General features: G+C 39.9%; 1 protein-coding gene across 1 annotated transcript in view; it reads right to left on the bottom strand.

The window, feature by feature from the left end:
* The window catches only part of col24a1 (collagen type XXIV alpha 1 chain), a 95,407-nt gene that overhangs the window by 38,461 nt on the left and 36,097 nt on the right, over positions 1 to 20,849 (bottom strand). Inside the window, exons 13-25 of the mRNA XM_083888137.1 lie at positions 20,232 to 20,285; positions 19,068 to 19,112; positions 12,248 to 12,301; positions 11,796 to 11,840; positions 11,416 to 11,469; positions 10,974 to 11,027; positions 10,331 to 10,384; positions 7,203 to 7,256; positions 7,074 to 7,127; positions 4,873 to 4,917; positions 4,530 to 4,583; positions 3,089 to 3,133; positions 346 to 399 (exon numbers count right to left, since the gene is read on the bottom strand). Of these exons, the coding sequence (XP_083744263.1) occupies positions 346 to 399; positions 3,089 to 3,133; positions 4,530 to 4,583; positions 4,873 to 4,917; positions 7,074 to 7,127; positions 7,203 to 7,256; positions 10,331 to 10,384; positions 10,974 to 11,027; positions 11,416 to 11,469; positions 11,796 to 11,840; positions 12,248 to 12,301; positions 19,068 to 19,112; positions 20,232 to 20,285 (666 nt within the window). The remainder of the gene's footprint in view (positions 1 to 345; positions 400 to 3,088; positions 3,134 to 4,529; positions 4,584 to 4,872; positions 4,918 to 7,073; positions 7,128 to 7,202; positions 7,257 to 10,330; positions 10,385 to 10,973; positions 11,028 to 11,415; positions 11,470 to 11,795; positions 11,841 to 12,247; positions 12,302 to 19,067; positions 19,113 to 20,231; positions 20,286 to 20,849) is intronic.

Here is a 20,849-nt window from a genome sequence, read left to right as displayed (position 1 = left end):
GAACAGAATATCGTCATCATCAAGTTTGGATAATCAAAACCCAGACTGCTAGAAAAACCATTTCACCTAAGCAGGTTGGCTGCAATGTTGCTTGTTACTTTCTGTCAGACTGGGAGGTAATGGGAGCCTGGAGTATGGAAAAGTGATGGGGATGTGGCTTTTACAATATTGTAATTGATGTGGCTGTGAGAGTGTTGAATGTTTACCTAAGCATGTGTTTTTGGTCCCACTTGGGCCTCAAGCCAGTGCTGCTTAACACAGCCATAATTACAGGGGGTCTGCCTGCAACAAGCAAGCAGCTGATGCTGACTGACAGCGTAATGATAGATAACACACACTCTTTACCTTTTCACCGGGAATTCCTATTACACCATCTATTCCAATCAGGCCTACTGGACCCTGGAGAAGAGGAGAGAAACAGTATTCAGCATAAAAACACATGACAAACAAAGTATGATCTTCAGTCATCTCGGGATTATTTTCCAGCCTGTTTTGACACTTGGAATTCTGGAGGTCGTGCAATGCTTACGTAAGGAAAAGAAAGGGTTTAAGAGAAACCTGTATGTTGACTTCTGAATTCCATTTTTTTAAAACTCTGAGTTCATGAAAGTGTTTCTTTCTTTGTTTCCATTTGTATAAAACAAAAGATTCACCGTACCTTTCATAAAAAAAAGCATATTTGTTTCCATGTTTCCTGGGTTCAGTGTAAAACCAGTGTCTGCTCAAGTAACAACGAGAGATAAATAAATAAATAAAAAACACATGACATTGTTTGCCAGTATTCTTGAGATGCTATTACTGATTACAAATCTGTTTCCCTAATCCATTTGGAGTCAACATTCAGTGATCATTCACTGAAAAAGAAACTACAACAAACTTTTGAGGGTTATTGAATTTGTGAAACCTATTTCTTGGACACAATAGCAATGATTGAAAATGACTAGTGTATATTTATTTCTTGGCTCACGGTAACTAAATACCAATGGCACCAGAAAGATACACAGTATTTAGTGAAGGAGTCTTTGTGTAAGCTAAGGAGATTTCCCAAATGAGTTAACCACTTCCAGATCAGTTGTCTGGAATCGGAGCTGTGGTTTGGGCCTTTGCCAGTCTCTCTACTGGAGTCTAGACCAGCAGCGCAGTGACATCGCCGGGTAGACATTCACCCAAAGAGAGTAACTGTGCATTTTCAAACTCTTGATTTTGCTTTAGTTTGATTAATGACACAGCGAGGACAATAGAAATCGAAATTACAAGCAAGGCACTGTTAGTTACAGAGCATCCAAACCTAACTGCATTGCAGTATTATCCAATTACAGTTCTACTTCTGGGCAGTTTGGTCACACTGTGGTTGCATCTATAGAACCAATTCCACTGCTGGATTTCCAACTTACACATTGATATATTTAAGTAGTTAACAGATTATGAGTGTCTTCCTGAGAGCTAAACTTTCCTTCATAATATTATCATATTTCATGTTTAATGTTGAGTGTAAGAAAAAAAGGCTGATATTATTGTGTAAGTGTCATGTCATACATCATCACCTCATAGACATGATACGGTTGGACAATGGCAAGCTAAGCAGTTGAACACCGGATTAATAGTATGTGAGTGACCGTGAGGGGATGCAGCCTGTGGGCATGGGAACAAGAGCTCTTAAATGACCTCAAATCCCTTAATTAGGAGATGGAGTGGGACATTGTGGTGCACTATTATCATTTAACAGAGGGAAATGGGTTTAAAAAGGGTTTCCATGTGACAGGGTCCCAACATGGGGAGTTCTTAAGAGTACTACGGTGAAGTTGATCTGGAAGTACATGTACGGACATAACTATTAACGTAAGACGCAGGAACGACGTGCACATTGTCCAGAGCATTAAGGATCTCCTTCATATAATCTCTCTGTCATGTGAACATCTGTGGCTACCTTTGGAAAATTGGAGGACTGATGCATGTTTTATTGGCTGTGAGCTGGGTAGTGACATAAAAATAGAACCCAGCAGCTTCTCTTAATTGGCTGAAATACATTACACAATAAAAAAAAAAAATCCCTCCAGTAAAATCTCACTTCATAGCGTTTATGAGAGGCCTCTGGTGACAAGCAAATGTAGGCCTCCTCACATCAACCTTAACCTTTACCAGTCAACAACAGACTTTCTCAGGCTCTTGCACATTGGATTTATCTGCAAAGTGATGTAATGACATTCATTAGAGCCTCCATATGTAGAGAGAGTAGTTTCCTCTGCATAGCCACATGGCTTCAAAGGACCAGTAACTGCTTTATCCGTCTCATATGTGCACTGCAGCAAACACAATCCAACATGGCCCAATTGTTTGTTTCCACGATGCACAGAATGCAAATATTAACATAACAGGGCCTCCAGGAATCATGGACATGCTCTGGATACACAAAGCAGTTTTGTGCAATTAAGAATTTTACATTTCCTGACATTTCTCCACAGCATTCGTGTTGGGTACAAAGACACAGACATATTAAACTGTGATTTGGCAGGAAATTATTTCATCGAATCATTTAACAATCTAAACACAAACTATGGGATACATTTAATGAACAAACACACAATGTTTTCTTGGATTAACATCTACTACTTTAGTCACTCTACTCCGATGACATGCAAAGTTTGATTCTTGGACAACAGATGTCAACAATTGACATAACAAAATAAGGTTTGGCAGCCTTAAAGCCATGAACAAATATGCAAATCAAACAAGGTTACTTAAACAGGGGATCTGTTGTTGTTGCTCATTCTATTCTACTGTGGAGTTTTACAGTTCCATGGTGAAAACACTGTCTGGTGATTGGACAGTGTCCGACTTTTTCATGACATAAACATTGGGTCAGACGCTGCTTTTTTTGGAACTTCGGAAGTTCATTCGCGTAATTTTAGAAACGCTTCAACATTATCTGAAACTAATGTGTGCATTACACCAAGGCTAATAAAGGTTTCAGGAGAGGCACCATGTTTAGACCACAACATAGGGATTTAATTAAAAGCATCTAATCAACAGACTCCCTGTTGTAGATTAGTCACGTCATTATCCAAAAAAAGAGAGAAAAAAAACTTACTTGTGGTCCAATTTTCCCAACATTTCCCATGTCTCCTTTCTCTCCCTGCAAGAAGAAAACATCAAACAGTGTGCTGGTTAGTTTCATGTAATTAAACACATCTATTAGCATCCTAGCCGACATTTCATGCAAGACTCTCAGGATATTTCCAATTTAATTGGAAGCAGCATCAGCATCGGGTGATGCTTCCCTGCCACCATGTTGTATACACCCTAAATCAGGCAATGGTGACTTCTTGGTGTTTATTGTAATAATGCTTGTCTTATCTAAACGTTCACAATGAAACAAATGTTTTAGTTAGAGCTAGAGCTTAATTTTACAGCTGTGAGCGCTGCTCTATGTCATTTTTTTTGTCACCTGCAGCAACAGCCTGCATCAGTGGAGAGTTCAATGTCCTACGCAGTCTCTGGTTCAGAACCTTGATGCTTTCTGATGAACCGGCCCACGTTCACACAAATTTAAGAAGAACTTAACGTGTTACTTCTCGCTACGCAGGCGGAATTAAACAAAACACTGGCGCTTTTCGTCTATACTTTCCACTTGTCTTCAAATCCCGAAATAAGACAAGCCCACTGATGATGTCACAGTTCACGAGCTGAGAACCCACTTTTTAGGTTCCGAACTGGTTCAAAATTGAGTTCTGGAACTGGAATCGGCACATAGCCCTGCCCATGTGAAAGGGCTATGTGTACATAGATATAAAATATAAGATATAAAAACAATTTTTGTGTGTGTTTGCACCCCAGTGCACAGGGTAAATTGGTAAATTGGCCCACACACACACACACACACATAGTAAATACTGCAAACTGAATTGTTTTGTGCCATTCCTCATTGTGGTTTGCCGATACGTATGATGATGATAGCCCTGCAAAGACTGTTTTTCTCCCCTAATTAAGAGGATGTTTACAACATAGCAAGTCTAAACTTCCTATACTGGTAAACATGGAGACAGCTGCACTAATTGGTGCGAACAAGACCATAATTTACACTAATTACACATGACAACATGATCGTGACACTGCATTTGTGGTGCTTACAAATATGGCAGGAAAGGCAACAGAGACAGGAAAACAGAGTGAAAAGGCAGGTTGTGAATGACTGGAATAAGACAAAAAGAAAAGAGCAGCATACACTTAAATAATATGAACTGACAGAACAAGCGACACACGACGGGTTTGTGTCCGTGAAGTAGAAACGGGAGACAATGTCTTAAACATGAACGGCAAGACATTAACATGAAGAGGAAACAGGACAGTGCATGTGCAGTCTATGCAATTTACTTTACGTCCATGTAGAAGAGATATTTTTTATTGCCTTTATCTGTAGCTTATCTTCAATTGGAGAGACACCAACAAAGGAAGGTCTAACTGTAAAATTAAGCGCAAGGTACATGCAAAAAAAGATAATCCATAAAATATAGAAAATTGCATAGACATACCTCTAAACCGTCAGGACCAGGTTCACCGATGAAGCCTTTCCTTCCAGGTCGCCCCTTCAAAGATGAAGATGAAAGATGAAGTGTGAAAGACACACGCGCACGCACACGCACACACACACACACACACACACACACACACACACACACACACACACACACACACACACACACACGTATACAAAACAAACACACGGTACAGAACACAATGGGTTTTCACATCTAGCTGCTTCCTGGTGGATAATCTACGTAGGTAAACTGTGTGATTCAAAACACATGCAACACGTTAAGTGTACAGTATGTGCATGTGTCTGTTGATACAGTCCGTCAATCTGGGAGTACTTACGGTGGGGCCTGTGCTGCCAGGTGGGCCAAGTGGTCCTTCATCGCCCTGCGGAACACGGCACAGTTCACCTCCATAACGTTTTTCAACATAATGTATCATCACATAGAAGTGTCGCAGATTAAACATCTGTCAAGTTATTCCATGCTCAAAAATGTTCTTAAATAACAGCTCTAAACCACCAAGACCTGTGAAGAATAGTAGCACTGGACACCAAAACATTAGCAGTTCACTGTTACTGGGACCTCCAAGACTTCAGGACTCTTCAAACCACAAGATAATGTTTGATAATTGTTTCTAAAAGTGGACAGGGATGAACATGGGGACTCTTGGGTGTCCAACAACCTGTTTTACTATTTCATACTTTGTCCCTCCTTGGACTGTTGTGTGTAGGTATTCAGGTATTCTGCTAAACAGAGTCAACCTTTAAATTTATATATTTTACCTCACACAGTACCTTTGTTTACATGAACATAAATAATTGGGGTAAAGTTGTATATAAACTTTATATAAACCTTTATATAAACACACCAATCTGAATAGTCTGGTCTGATACAGCACATTTGTAAAGAAATGTCTGCTCTGTGCTCCCATAAGTGAACACAAATCTACTCGTGACTTCCTGAACTGGATTATCAAGTGTCTGCCCTATGGAAAAGTAATGCATTTCCACTTCTGATAATGACAAAAATAACAAAAACACAGTTTCCTGATTAGAGACTTTGAAAGAACTCCAGATTGTAAAACGTCTCATTGGTCCAAAGGCTCAGAGCAGATGGAAGAGAACAATCTTATTTTACTACTATTTCGGGACAGTCTAACAACTCTGACATGCATGTATACACACAGAGTGACTTGTTTTAACTCGAAGTAAAGAACATTTGCATATGTTAATATAGTTATAACATGTGTAAATCTTACTACAACATGGCTTGATTCTTCTCTGCATTGTCATTTGGTGATAAACATCACAAAATGTGACGGATAAACAAACTAATATTTCCTGTGCTCAAGTGCTGTGAGTAAAAGCAGAGTTAAAGAATGGTTTATTTTTTTGTAATGCTCCAGTGATGTGCGGTAAAGTTCCACCCAGACAAAAGGTCCATAATTACATTTGCAAACAGAATAAATCAGTTTTACAGTGTAATTCACTTGCCAAATTACCTCGCTGAGCTTTAACTGTAATGCTTACATGTAATTTTAGTGAACTAGTGCACTGCCCGTAGGAAGTATGTGCACACTGCAAATCATCAAGATTCCAGCGTGGCTGACAGTCACAAAACAGCTAGCTACACTAAAGCTAATCATAGCCTCGCTAGCTTATCTTTAGAAACAGGTTCGCCAAGTTAGCCATAAAATAGTAGCATGCTAATGCTAAATAAATATGTGCTCGCATATTGGTTCAGTATAAAACCATGTTCTGCGGTGAACCGTGCGAAAATGTCTCACCCACTGTGAGGACAGCCTCTTCACTCCCATCTCCCCTCACCAGACAGCACAGCTACTGCTGATGAGCCGCTGTCTGTCTGGTGTAGCGTGATAAATCAGCGAAAAATTAAAATTACTCCAAAAAATTTGAAAATCAAGGATGCACACCATCGTGCCATGCTCAACCCATATCCAAAGTCTTAGGGCGATCTGACTAACGGTCAGCAAAATATTCCTGTCCCAGACAGACAGACACAACTTGTTTTAAAGATAGATACTGCTTAGGTCATAAGAATACTACGTATTACTGTGCTCCCCTAACTTCTCAAACCAAACCTACAATACCGACAACAGCCATAATCCAATCAAAATGGTATATAACTTCTTCAGCAGTCCCTTTCATAAATTGGAGTTATCATCATTTTAAACATTTATTGACCAACAAGCACAATATTCCAAGGGTGTTATCCCTTCTCTTTCTCTAGGGAATGGAAAACGTTCAACCGTGTTTGTGTTAGCACCCGGTGTTGAATCATGACTTCACCCAGTGGAACATGCCCCGAGAGATATGGCAGAGAAAAGAATTCCCAGACTCCAGTGGGAGGAGTGAGCTGCAACCGTCTTGAGATATGACTCGATGCTAAATGAGATATGTTAGTTTATCTTTCCAGAGAATAATGAACGATTCAGCGGGATGAGCTATATTTTCCACTTTCTATATGTAGGGCGGCAACGACCGAGCAGATGTGTAGAATTGAGTTTGGAAATCATCTCACCTCTATTCCTTTTGGCCCTGGCGGACCTGGAGGCCCCCTGGCTCCTTGCAAACCCTGAAACACAGATGAATGCTTGAGTTCCAATGGATTAACTTACGGATGATATAAAAAAAGGAGATAAAGTTTTACCTTTGGTCCAGGTGGACCATTCAGGCCCGGTACTCCAATGTCGCCAGGAAACCCCTAACAAACACGGGGGGAAAAACACATTAATATTACTGTATGTGATGTTATTATTTCTTCTATTTACTTTAATCTTAAGTCATTGTATGGTTGTGTACTTTATAGGAGGGGTAGGACACTGCTATACTGTAGGTGTGATGTACAACAGCAGTTCTCCTTGAGGCTGTTTGACTAAATCTGTATCAGAAAGACTTGAAGAAACCCGATGAAAAGCTTGTGATGTATTGCCGGTGAGCTAAGAGATGCTGAGTGTTCTCAGGCATACCTGCCATGAAACAATCACTCATTTATAAGAAGTTGCCTGCTAGGTGTAGCCTGTGTGACCTGTAGCCATGTTGCACTCCTGCGAGCAATATGTCTTTTGACACGTCATCCACATTGACCCTTCTGACCAAACGTGATTTATTCTACATCCAAAAGCACGGACATGCTGAAGGGAGATGCCAGAACAAGAACGTAAGAAAGTTCAGTAAATTCCATTCACTTCCTTTATGTCACACATAACACTTCTAAAGGACCCCAATTTTTTTTTTTTAAACAGGACTAAAACTTAGGTCCCACTGGAAGTCCTCATCAGCTGCAATCATTTTTACACACCACCATACACCGATGCAATGTTGCCTGGAGCAAATACTGACTCATACTGAAATCTGTCGTTTTTCTACACAAGCGAAGGATGACCAAGCGCCATCCCATGACCAGAGAGAAAGGACATTGCTGAGGTAGATGACATGATCCTGACCAGTGTATGTCACTGCAATGTGCCCATTAGATAAGAAGTTCTGCATCAAAAGAAGAGAGGTCATGGAGTCAACAAATGCTACAACACAAAACAATGTTGATGTTTATTTTACATTCGTATAATTCAGGGTTCCCACACCTTGGTTGACATCAAATTCAAGGACTTTCCACGACAAATTCCCTCAAATTAAAGGACAGAATGGTAAGACGGGAGGCTCAACTTGTAAGAACTGCTTTCGTCCATTTCGTCCACTTTTATTGATTTGCAACACTCTCTGCATCTGGACAAGTGATTTTCCTTGGGATCTTGGACAAAGTCAATCAATATAATTTTCTTTGGTGAACCAGATATCTTGGAATTTGCATTTCCCAGGCATCACATCATTTGCTCTTTCTTGCTCATTACTCACTCATTGTTCTGCATGCAATCTCATGTCAACGGTGGACAGAGACAGTGGACAGTGTCCACAACACCGCTAGTAATTCTGACCCGATTTGTTCTGTGTAGGCACTAGTCTACGTACATCAAGCAATGCAGGACATGAAACAGTAGGTGTCATTGTAACAAACAAGGGAGACATGTACCCATAAGAATATAACAATATCAGATATCCTAGTATCTTCAAAGGAGTAATCTGTCACCCAGTATCCATTCAAAAACGTGATAAAAGTGACAGCCATAATACAAATCCTATGTTGAAGAATATACAGCGCTTGCATGTTCACCTTCAGTCACTGCCTGGGGGATAAACCTGACGTATGTGCAGTATAATAGGGTCTGCTCTTTTCTGCTACTTCAACTCTCACAACAAATGCCATATCTCTCTAATGTCTTTGTGTGATCACAACCTTGAGTGGGAGTGTCTATAAAAGAGGCCCAGTACTTGGCTCAGTCCCAACTGCACGACACAACAACTCTAACGGGGAAAGTAACGATAGTGCAGGGTGACTATTTTACAGCTGCACGTGTTTATGTGTTTGAGCTGACTCGCCATCCACCTATGCTGAGCACAGCCTTTTAGGCCACTGGGCCTAGTGCTTTACAAACAATGAAGCCATCATTTCTTTTTTTTGTAAATGTTTGTCTTCTGTTTGCCACAATCAATTGCAGTAAAAATGTTAAGAAAAACATAACGATTGAGAATATCCATCCATCCATCCATTATCTACCGCTTTATCCTCCACCAGAGGGTCGCGGGGGGTGCTGTGGCTATCTCAGCAGACATTGGGCGATAGGCGGGACAGTTCGCCAGTCCATCACAGGGCCACATATAGAGACAAACAACCATTCACTCACACACTCACACCTATGGTCAATTTAGAGTGACCAATTCACCTAATCCCCATATCGCATGTTTTTGGACTGTGGGAGGAAGCCGGAGAACCCGGAGGAAACCCACGCACACACGGGGAGAACATTCAAACTCCTTGCAGAAAGGCCCTTGTTCCGAAGATGTTCCAATTGGGGCTCGAACCCAGGAACCCGGGTCTTCTTGCTGCAAAGGCAAGAGTGCCAACCACTACACCAACCGTGGGCCCCGATTGAGAATAGTAGCTAGGAAATAAACAAACCTGTCCTGCGGGGTTACATTGACTTATTATTATAGATAACGGGAATATGAAAAACATAACTTCCTTCTGGTCAAGAACTCAATGAACGACTCTCTGTTTCAACCTAAAAGGACATCTGCATGGAAGGGTCAGACACTGTTGACATGATGCAGTACTGTCGTGTCGTCTCAAGAAAACCTATGGTGCTTTTCCATGACACAGTTCCACAGCACAGCTCGACTCTACACGGTTCGGTAGGGTTTTCCATTACTATAGTACCTACTCAACGTGGGCGGAGTCGTCACAACACACACAAACGAGTGACTTGTAAAGCAGTTGTTTTCAGTGTACTGAATCATTAGACTCAGTTAATTAAAAGATATTTGTTCAGGACGTCTGACACTGTCACTGAACTGAAATACGGCGGAGGGGGTTGTGATGTGGCTCACGATCGCAGATGTCTGCAGTGCTGTCGCTAAATACACCAGATTTTAGAGATTATCTTTGCATTGTTGGGTTTGATTCCTGTGTCAGACGTCACACTCATGAGAGTGGCCGGCAGTCTGTCGACGGGGCACATATTGTGTCGGCTCAGTTTGCTTGGAACCTCGCCAGAGCAGGTACTAAAAAGTACAAGGTATCAGGAACTATCACTAATGGAAAAACATGCCGAGTCGAGCCGTGCTGGAACTGTGTATGGAAAAAGTGCCATTAGTAATAAACAAAGGACGTGTTGACTATGAAAACGCATCTGTATGTACTGTATATGTGTGCACTCCTACCTCTGGTCCTGGAGGCCCAGGTGGTCCCTGTGCTCCCACCTCACCCGTTCTACCCTGTTTTGAAAAGAAGAACACATGCAGTAATGAAGAAATAAATCCAATATCTTTTTACAGCTCAGCTAATTTTCTTACACATTTCCTCTAACTGTCTTTCATCATTTAGATAACACAGTATGTTGTGTTTATGCAATATTGTTTTTTAAATGAGCTATAGAAATAAATTTGACGATTTGACCATTATACTACCCCGCTTCTCTCTCCATAACTCCCCGTGTTGTCACTTTGAAATATAATAATTCGCCCTTGCAAAAGACTTTGCAAGTTATTATTTCAAGCACAGTGGTAAATCTTTTACATTGTTAAAGCCCATAAATCATAAACTTATTGATTACTTGGGGACTGTGGTCCGCTGGATTGTTTATAACACATTCAGAATACAGTGTTTCAGTGTTTCACATTTGTTTTTTTAAAAAATAACTATTCAGGAAACATTTATTATTATTCTTTCTGCTATCGGAGCTCAAGAGCCAGCAACTGATGTGTTGCAAATGTGACATAAGTGTCTTCAGTTTATAAGCCGACACGAATAGAATCCAGATAAAAGCTGCACAGGCACATACAGTACACAATCACACTTACATACCGGTGGTCCCGGTTTCCCTTTTGGCCCAGCTGGACCAGGTAAACCAGCAACACCCTGAAAACACAAATATAACATTCACCCTCTGCTTTTGTGCGTTTTATTAGCCATATGATGGATATCCATCACCAGATATGTCTGCGTGTGCATATACTCATACACACATGGGACAAGAATTATGTGGTGAACTCAAATGATAAATGCATTGACATCTGCGTGTATTTCAAACACATGTATAGTTTTGATTAATGTTTTCCCGATTTAGCAGCAATATGACTTTATGCATTCTGCTATGGCCCAGTTTTTAGTCATCGCAGAAGGAAAACATTATACATGTTTAAACAATTAAGAAATACAAACAAAAAAAAGGATTGTGGAACTTCTGATTGGTGTAAAAAAAACATAGAAGTTCACACACTTCTGTGGTGTTGATCAGGAGACTCACCTTATCACCTTGGTACCCCATCTCTCCTGGTTCGCCCCTTGGTCCCACTTCACCCTGAATTTTACAGTATTACAAAGAAATATAACACAACACTACCCTGCCACAGTCATCACAAAAAAACTGCACACAAAGTGCTATGTGGTAGTATATGTCGTTATAACAGTTATAGTTAGAACACATACTGTATGAGGTATTCACATAAACAGCTTTCAAAATGTAGCTTGGGTTTGAATATAATCATATAACATCACAAATTTGTCGTGTTTGTATGTTGAAAGTTTGCTTAAATATCTAACTAGCAAACCATGTCCACTTATATGTGTTGGGCTTGTCACACATTACACAGAAATACACTACAATAATATAAATATTTAGATCACCTTATCACCTTTCAATCCAGGCAGGCCGGCTCGTCCTGCAGGGCCCTGCCACAGACAGTAGAGAGAAGGGAGGAAACGTAGAAGTGAGTTAATCCGCAAATGAAGAACAATCCCTCGATATTTTATAGGATTATGACCATGTGATCTACAGTATAACCCCTCTTCAGCTATAGGACCAGCTTGATATTCCATGGGGAGAAAATAAGGAGTCCTTAGCAGGACATGGGAGATTTTGTGGTCATGTGTTATCACCAAATAAGGGAATTCCTTTGGAAAAATGCTTGCTATCCCTTCAGTAAAGTTAAAAACATTTTAACACTGAAAATGTTACATTACAAATGTTACAATATGCTGTAATTCCTTATAGTTCTCCTCAATTTATTCCACTGGATTAATTTAACAACCAACAGTACAGTAGAATACAAAGCACTGACAGCCAATCCTTAGCCTACCTGAGGTCCCACCAGACCAGGCAGCCCTCGCAGTCCCTCAGGCCCCAGGTCCCCCTGCACAGAGAAGGAAGTGCACAATGGGATTTATCCATCGCAGTACTAATACTTACTTACATTTTTTTTTTTTATAACCATGTGAATAAGTGCAATCAACAATTATGTGATTAAAACAGCATTCCACATTTTTTACATCGTAGACAGTTAAAACATAACTGAAACATAACTATGGTTCGTTTTGGCCAACCACTGAGTGTTTTTAGCACACTAGTATTTTTCAACTTAACTAGGCACAAGTGATCGTGAGGTTAGTGTTAGGGCTAAAACAATAAAAAAAGGGTTATAATAAAAAATAATAAAAAATTGTGTGTAGCGTGGTATTGTGTGTAAAATTCTAATATGGGAGTCAAACCCATATTAATCATGCCAAAGTACAATGCGTTAACCACTGAGGGAACTGCCAGTGGAAACCTGATCGAAGCTACTTGATGACAACACACCCAAAGTACCAGATTGCTGTTATTTATTCATACTTATGGGTCCTGCATATGACACAAATTTACAATTTGTTAGAGCTAGAAGCTAATACAACTACAATAATAGATGGGAAGCGGCAAAAAAAACACTTTTCCAGCAAACTCGTCCTCATCTCGCTTGCTGGTCTTTATTTACCCTGCAGCAAATCCCATAGAAAAAACTGTCAATTCTAAATCACATCCCACAGGAGCTGTTGAGTAAAGCAGCAGCTCCTGTGTCTCTGTGGGGCTAAAAATGCTTATTTTCTCTATGGAGTTTGATGTGGGAGAGTTACTAGTTTACAAACTTGAGTTTCCATTCAGCAAAGACCATCTAATAATGTAGATTTCATTCAGTGAGCCTTTTCTTGCTCAGTGGCTAATACTTAAAGCTATTATTATTCTGGAGTGGTGATCGAACTAACTTCCACAATTCACTTAACAGTAGTGGATGAAAACACCCATCAGGGCTGCCAACTCTCACCTCCCATTCCTCACGCATTTCTAGGAATTCAGCCAAGCAGCTGTCCTAGTTACCTCTGATTGGCTGATTTCCAAAATTGCGGGAAAAGACGGTTGTCGGTGCCGGATCTGTACCGGGAACACGATTCTATATTTACGATAGTCTAGGCGCAGAACAGACACGCACCATATGGGTGTTCCAACCACGTTCCAATCACCAATCGGCATTCGATTGAAAAAAAAGTTAAAGGTGAATTATGTAATAAATCTAAAGCAACTGGCCATAAAATCCTCCTAATATGTCACAGAGACTCAGGAATAATGTTCATATAACAAACTGAACCCACCAACAACAACAGTACAGCCTAAATCTTTGCATTAAAAAAAATATTTTGCAGACTGCAAATCATGTTTATGTTTTGAAATCATGTTTTGGCATGTGGCGCCACCTACCGACGTCTACCAATCATTGCAACCAGTAGAGTCTCAGCAGCCGAGCAACCACCGGTTGCCAGTTATGTCAGAAAACAAAACCTAAAAGACCTCGGTATTTTGAATTTGAATGAAGTAACTGTTTTTGGCCACATTCTTACATATGGCACCTATAAATCTTCTTCTGCCAAAGTCTACAAGTGAGGATAACTGCACCATTTAAACTACTGATAACTAACTATGAAGACCAAACACAGTGGTGTCCAAAAGTATTCTCCTATTGGCTCACACAAGATAACCTAGCTAACAAAATGTAGCATTTGTGCCTATAAGGTACATGGGATTTATTCCATACTGTTTCTTTAAGACCAGGCAACAGCAAAGACAGTGTCTTGCTCACGCAACATGCTATAGTGAAAATGAATGCAACAAAAATTAAAAAGCTGGAACATCTTATCTGACTTCTCTGAAGACTGGCCAAAAACTAAAAATGTCTCTATCTAAGCACTTTTTTTGTCTCTCTCAAAAAAAATTAAACTGTCAGTTTTTCCAATATGCACACAAGTGTAAGTAAGAGGCAAGTGAGAAAACATCCTTCATGTTACGTCACTAAGGACATGTGGTTTCAGCTAGCGAGTCCATCTGGAAGTTGTAAGGCCGGTGTTTGATGTTGCAGTTCCTCTGTAGTACTGCAGCAGTACGGACACATTAATCAACTAGTACTGATTTTATTGCTGCAATAGATTTATTCAGTGTGGCACCAGGCAGTGACTGAATAGATGCATGAACGGGGGGGAGTTTGTGTGTCTTTGCAGATGCACCACAAGAAAAACAGACACACACACAACTGCATGCAGACAATCTGATGGCAAAAGTGACATCACTCACACCCTCACCCACTTTAACCCTAACCTTACTGAATGCATGAAGTGATGGTGTTAATTTGTTTGTTTAAATTGGGGTGAATTCCAATTCCTTGCTTAACCCTCAATCTCAAAAATGTGCGCTCCCTCTAGTGCAAGTGCTGTCCCGATTATCAGAAAAATTAAGTTGAAGGACAAGTTTATGCAATGCGTGTTTTGATATAACAAAGATGGCGTCGAAAGCAGCGAAACGAGTGCGCTACAAATGAAGTATTCTCTTTGTTAATACAGATATAAAAATGATGAAAACCATTGTATTATCTAAGTTTAGGCCCATATTATGTATTACTGACGTCATTGTTGCATAACATTTATTTTTATTTTACGATCTTTTGTCAATAGCCGGCCGGTGCGGACAAGCGATCGTTTGCTATCGTTTACTTTTCAATAAGCCGTGGTGTGTGGTAACTGTCAGCTGAATATTTGTATGAGTATCATCTTATAACTAACTAACAAACTAATAACTTGACTGACAAACGGATCGTAATAAATAATCGTGACGTAAATGTGTTCTTCTTCTTCTTTTTTGGAGTTGACAGACTGGACGCAGCTTTCGTGTTATTCTGCCCCCCACAGTCTGAAGGCGTATCTGCATTTAAGGGGTGTCCCATTTCTAAGTGACAAAATAACCCTCAACACTTGGTTTTGAGGACCAGTTAAGATTAAGGGTTGAGCTTGAGGGTTAAGATTGAGGGTTAAGATAGGAATTGGAATTGGCCTCTGATTTCATGAAATGCAAGTGCTCTGTATCACCACAAAAAAGTGACACAGCTATTAGCATAATGTATAAGTATCGTCATGGTTTTGCTGTGTCCTTTTCTCAATCATGGCATGTGGTGGATCTCCACACCTGCACTCCACACGTCTATCTCAGTTGGCCACTCTTCTCTTTGAGTTAAATTTTCAATCAAATTCTTCTAGCGAACATAATACTAATACTTTTCCCCCCATTTGACTAGATCCACCAGTGCCTACCATCTTTTTTAACAACACTTCAATAAACTTTAACCAGAACCTTCTTCTGCCGTCAGTGTTTTGCTTTTATCAGTGTCCTGAACCAAACAAAGCCGTAACAGGTATGATGAACAAGCCAAGGACGTGTGGAAATAGTGGTGGAGATTAAAAATAAAAGAAAAATTCCTCAAATGATCATCACCCCAAACTATGTGATGTATGCATATCATAGGAGTAACAGGAATGAACGAGCATCACCACTGTAGGCGTTTTTTGGAGATTCACAAGACGGCAGAGCTTCACACACCTTCAGCTCATACATGGCGTCAGCATAACATCCAACCCAAAACACTGTCATTACCATAGTTACCACAACCACAACCACGGTAAAGGGGCACATGACATGACAGCTGTACATACTGTACAAACATGACTTTACAAGCCTCGGTGAATTATGTACACCTAATGCCTGCGACATTATATCACATACTTTCATTTAACAATGTCAACAGTCTCAATGTAAACTTGTGCTTTTCTTGTCTTTAACACAGACCACTCAATGCCCTCAACGCTGCCTTCAAACGGACCATCTACCCTATATATAGTATATATAGTCTATATTTTGATTACACATCTGTCTAAAGTCTGTCATAACTATTCACACACTGCAGGCGCAGACACCTGAAGGAACGTGGTGTTAAGTGTCTTGCCCAGGGACACATCAAGCATGTAGACTCGCGGAGCCAGGGATCGTACCCTGCCCACCCCCCCCCCCCCCCCAACCTTCCACCCCTATGTAATGTAATGCCAGTAAAGAGGACTTTTATGCAACTGTTACTTTTAACAGCTATGATTTACAATTACTGCAAACAGGAAAGGTTTAATAGTAGTAACACACACACACACACACACAGTAAAAATCTTCTGTCCTGTTTAAGTCAATCAAATGGAAAACTAACTCAATGTTAATTACATCAAATACTGGAGTAACTATTTTGGTTTTCTTGGATGATTACTCAACGTTCTCTGCAATATTAAGTTATTCATTTAGTAATTAATTGTTGTGCCTCTGGTTGTTTTGAGAAAACCTTGAATAACAATGATTATTTTTAGAATAATCAACAGAATCTTCTGCAGCTTAAATATTTAGATGGAGTAAATTAATCCAGTGTTATTCATAGCTGTGGGGATACTGTCTATATTTTGTTGTTGAAGGAAAAGTGCTGTTTAAATAAAACAACTGTTAAATACAATGTGTGGATTTCTCAAGTCTGACCGTGTCAGTAGTAAATAATGACTTACAGCCAGTGTTTGTGGTGAAAGGAAAGGAAAGCCTGCCCTTGCCAGATGTCTCTGGTGCCACAGGTGACCCGAAAAACACCCCAATAAATCCTAGCACTGAGTCAAGAAATGCTGCCCCGCATACTTCTCAAAAATGAACACGGAAATGTTTTAGAGGCCTCTTTGAACTTGGACATTTCAACAGTGGCGAATTTACACAGCTACAATCCATAATGCTTTCCATTAAGTCTCTGACAGTTGAGACGTTGGCAGCTTAGTATATTAATTAGTTGGATTGATCTTTGAAGTGCTCCTCAATGCATGCTGAATTCCCATGTCTATGGTTGCCTTTCCCACATTCAGTTGATGTGCCTCAGATCAGATTTTTTTGTCAGGGTTGTGTGATTTTTCAAATAAATAAATGTGTGACACCAGATTATCTGGTCCTAGATCAGACAGGTGCAGAGTAGCAGTTGGAAGTCGTAGGTTTTTCCTTGTAAGACATTAAAATCGGCACAACCTCACAAACCCTGACATAAGATTCCAAGATGGTTACCGCTCCCAGGTAAAAACACTCATTGCATTGTTATTAACTGCTAACCAGTTATGTTTGTGTGCATGTTTTGTCATCTCAACCAGAATACAGGCAACTCATGATGAAAATGGAATGCACCATATATCAGAACGCATGGAGCTTTTTGTCTACATACACCTGCACTGACGTCCTCTGGAGATAAATAAATCACTGAAAATAGCTCCCCTTTCTGAATTTCAACTCAATAAAGATGCGTCTCATCTTATCTTACAAATATGAGGTTTTCTGTTGTCGGTGATGACGCACGCAAAATGTTATTTGTGCCCTTTGCGAGGGCAGTTGATATGAACAATACGACTGATAATCTGAACATACCCCTGCTTGTTGCAATACATCTTTAATCTCCGGTCACAGACTGCGACGCAGGAATGAAGCGACTGTTGCAGATTAACCGGAATCTTTGTGCATCTGTTTCTACACAGAATGTGTTTTGTTGACAAATACATGTCTAAATGTCCATGACTGCATGAAAACTCATGTATAAGCAGTCTTGTATAAAGTACCTAAAAGGGATACTTGGGTAAAAAGTAAAAATATCTCACCAGAAAATGACTTTGGGAGAAGCTGAAGTCACTTTTTAATAATATAACGGAAGTAAAAGTCTTAAAGTATATGACATGTATTGTACTGTATCAAAAGTAATTTTCTGATATAAAATGTACTTAAATTTTAGAAGGAAAATTTTAAAAAAGTGAGGAGTTAGGATAGAGCCATGGTAGCTCAGTGGTAGGGTGAGTTGTCTTTCAACTGGAAGGTTTTGGGTTCAATTCCTGGCTCTGGTCGTCTATATGTGTCCTTGAGCAAGACACTTAACCCCAATGTTGCAAAGTGTGAATGGGTGTTTGAATGAGTGAACGACAAAAATGTTAGTGTAAAGCAGCTCAACAAGACTAGAAAAGCTCTATATAAATACAGACCATGACCAACGTTTCTTATTCTGATTTTATTTGGTAGTAACAAGATTCGCTAGAAATACAAATAAAGTAAAGTACTTTTTTATTTAACTTTTTTATATGTGAATGTTGTACTTAAGTACAGCAACAAAGTATTTGTACTTCATCACATTGCAACAATGTGTTTAAGTGATATTAGATGTCATAGCCAAAGTGATACTGCTATAACAATGTAACCTACAGTCTCTACTCTCTGAATATCTACCTGAATATCTCCTCCATTTTCAGCTGTTTAGCTCAACTATTGACCTGTTTTTGCATGCAGCCAAAAAAGTTATTTCCATAACCCGATTCATATGAGTCCCTGTGGATTACAAAGGCCTTATCAACAGCCAGACTCAAAATACATGTTATATTTGTTATAAACACTTGGAATACACATAAGTGAAGTTCAAAAAGACAAAATCCTGGCTTACATCTTAGGAAAAATAGCTGGCATAAAAACCGCCATTAATCATTCATGTAGCAACACGGCGCATCCTTCTGTTAAACAACCAAACCACAATCTAATGAATAGAGAGACAGACAAGTGGACTGAATGAAAGGTGAAAACAGACGAATACTCTTGAAAACAAAGTAAAAGGTGAGACCGAGGAAGAACAGTGAGCCAAATAGCAGAAAGAAACAAAACCAGTGCCTATAGGCAAAGGAAGTCCAACACATTAATGGGACGATAACAGCAACAATAAAAAACAACCTGATACTTACCCTTAGACCAGGGAAGCCGCCAATGCCAGTCCCACCAACAGGCCCCTGTGAAACATCACAGCAACATCCTAAGTACACAGGACAGGACATTTACAGTATTTTACATTCCTACTTTGGAAAATACTGGAAGTGTGACTGCGCATTTTCATGGCTTAGCCTTATGGATAGCATCTCAAACACAAACAACAATTAATTAAGGTAACTCAATGATGTAAATGCATGCCCACTGAACAAAATATGTTTCATGGACATTGACTTATTCCACCTGCTATAGAGTTAGGGCCAATTCCAATTCCTATCTTAACCCTCAAGCTCAACCCTTAATCTTAACTGGCCCTCAAAACCAAGTGTTGAGGGTTGTTTTGTCACTTAGAAATGGGACACCCCTTAAATGCAGATACGTCTTCAGACTGTGGGGGGCAGAATAATGCGAAAAGCTGCGTCCAGTCTGTCAACTCCAAAAAAGAAGAAGAAGAACACATTTATGTCACGATTATTTATTACGATCCATTTGTCAGTCAAGTTATAAGGTTGTCAGTTAGTTATAAGATGATACTCATACAAATACCACAACCACGGACATATTCAGCTGACAGTTACCACACACCACGGCTTATTGAAAAGTAAACGATCGCAAATGATTGTCCACACCGGCCGGCTATTGACAAAAGATCGTAAAATAGAAATAAATGTTACGCAACAATGACGTCAGTAATCCATAATATGGGCCTAAACTAAGATAATACAATGGTTTTTATTATTTTAATATCTCTATTAACAAAGAAAATACTTAATTTGTAGCGTACTAGCTTCGCTGCTTTCGGCGCCATCTTTGTTATATCAAAACACGCAAAGCATTCTGGGTAGCCCTTGCTCTCAAGGGTGGTTTCGGAAAATCTCAATATTGAGGGCGATACAGCCCTTAAACTTGCCCCTCAACTTAATTTTTCTGAGAATCGGGACAGCACTTGCACTAGAGGGAGCGCACATTTTTGAGATTGAGGGTTAAGCAAGGAATTGGAATTCACCCTTTGACTGTATGTACGGAGAGAGCGAGAGATCATTGGAAAAGAGGCATTTGATTTGAACAGGCAGATGTGTGATTATATGAGAAGTATTAGACAAGAAAAGACAATGAGGACAATGAGGACAATGAGTTCTCACCTCTTTGCCATCAGGACCAGGAGGCCCCCTCTCTCCTACATCACCCACCACACCCTGCATGTGAAAAACATCAACCATTCAGTTGAAAGGCAGCACAACCACGTCTACATGAGTACATAACAACTCCATGCAATAGTCAGTTTCGGGGAGATTTATATCTAATTTTCTGACTCTCTTGTTTCGTAATCTGTGTGTTCTGTATCCAGACTGATGCCGTGGCGTATAATCGGCACTGACACACTGCGAAAACAATGCTTATTTCATGAAGCAGGGTTAGTAACGATGAGCTTGTGAACTGGCTGACAACACTTCCTTGGGCCACAGACTTCTGTTAGCCAGACATTGCTTGGTGGTCAAGAAAAGAAAAAAAAAAAACCTTCAGATAAAACAGACACTGGGCCGCCTGCCCACTTGGCAACTTTAACACAGAGAAGCTAAAGTTTATTGTTGTTTTCTTTTTTTTTTACATTGTTAACTTTTCACAGTTTGAGAGCCCAACTTCAGACATTCCATCTGTCTATCTTAATCTAGCTGTAATTTTAGTTTACTGTCACTTGTGCAGGGACTAAGCCAGGATACATGCTTGTCCAATGTGTTCCGCCACAGTGTGAATTGTGT

This window comes from Microchirus variegatus (assembly GCF_963457635.1).
Source record: "Microchirus variegatus genome assembly, chromosome: 4".
NCBI lineage: Eukaryota > Metazoa > Chordata > Actinopteri > Pleuronectiformes > Soleidae > Microchirus > Microchirus variegatus.
Note: the sequence above shows the minus strand (reverse complement) of the source record. Positions and strands in the feature narration are given on the sequence as shown.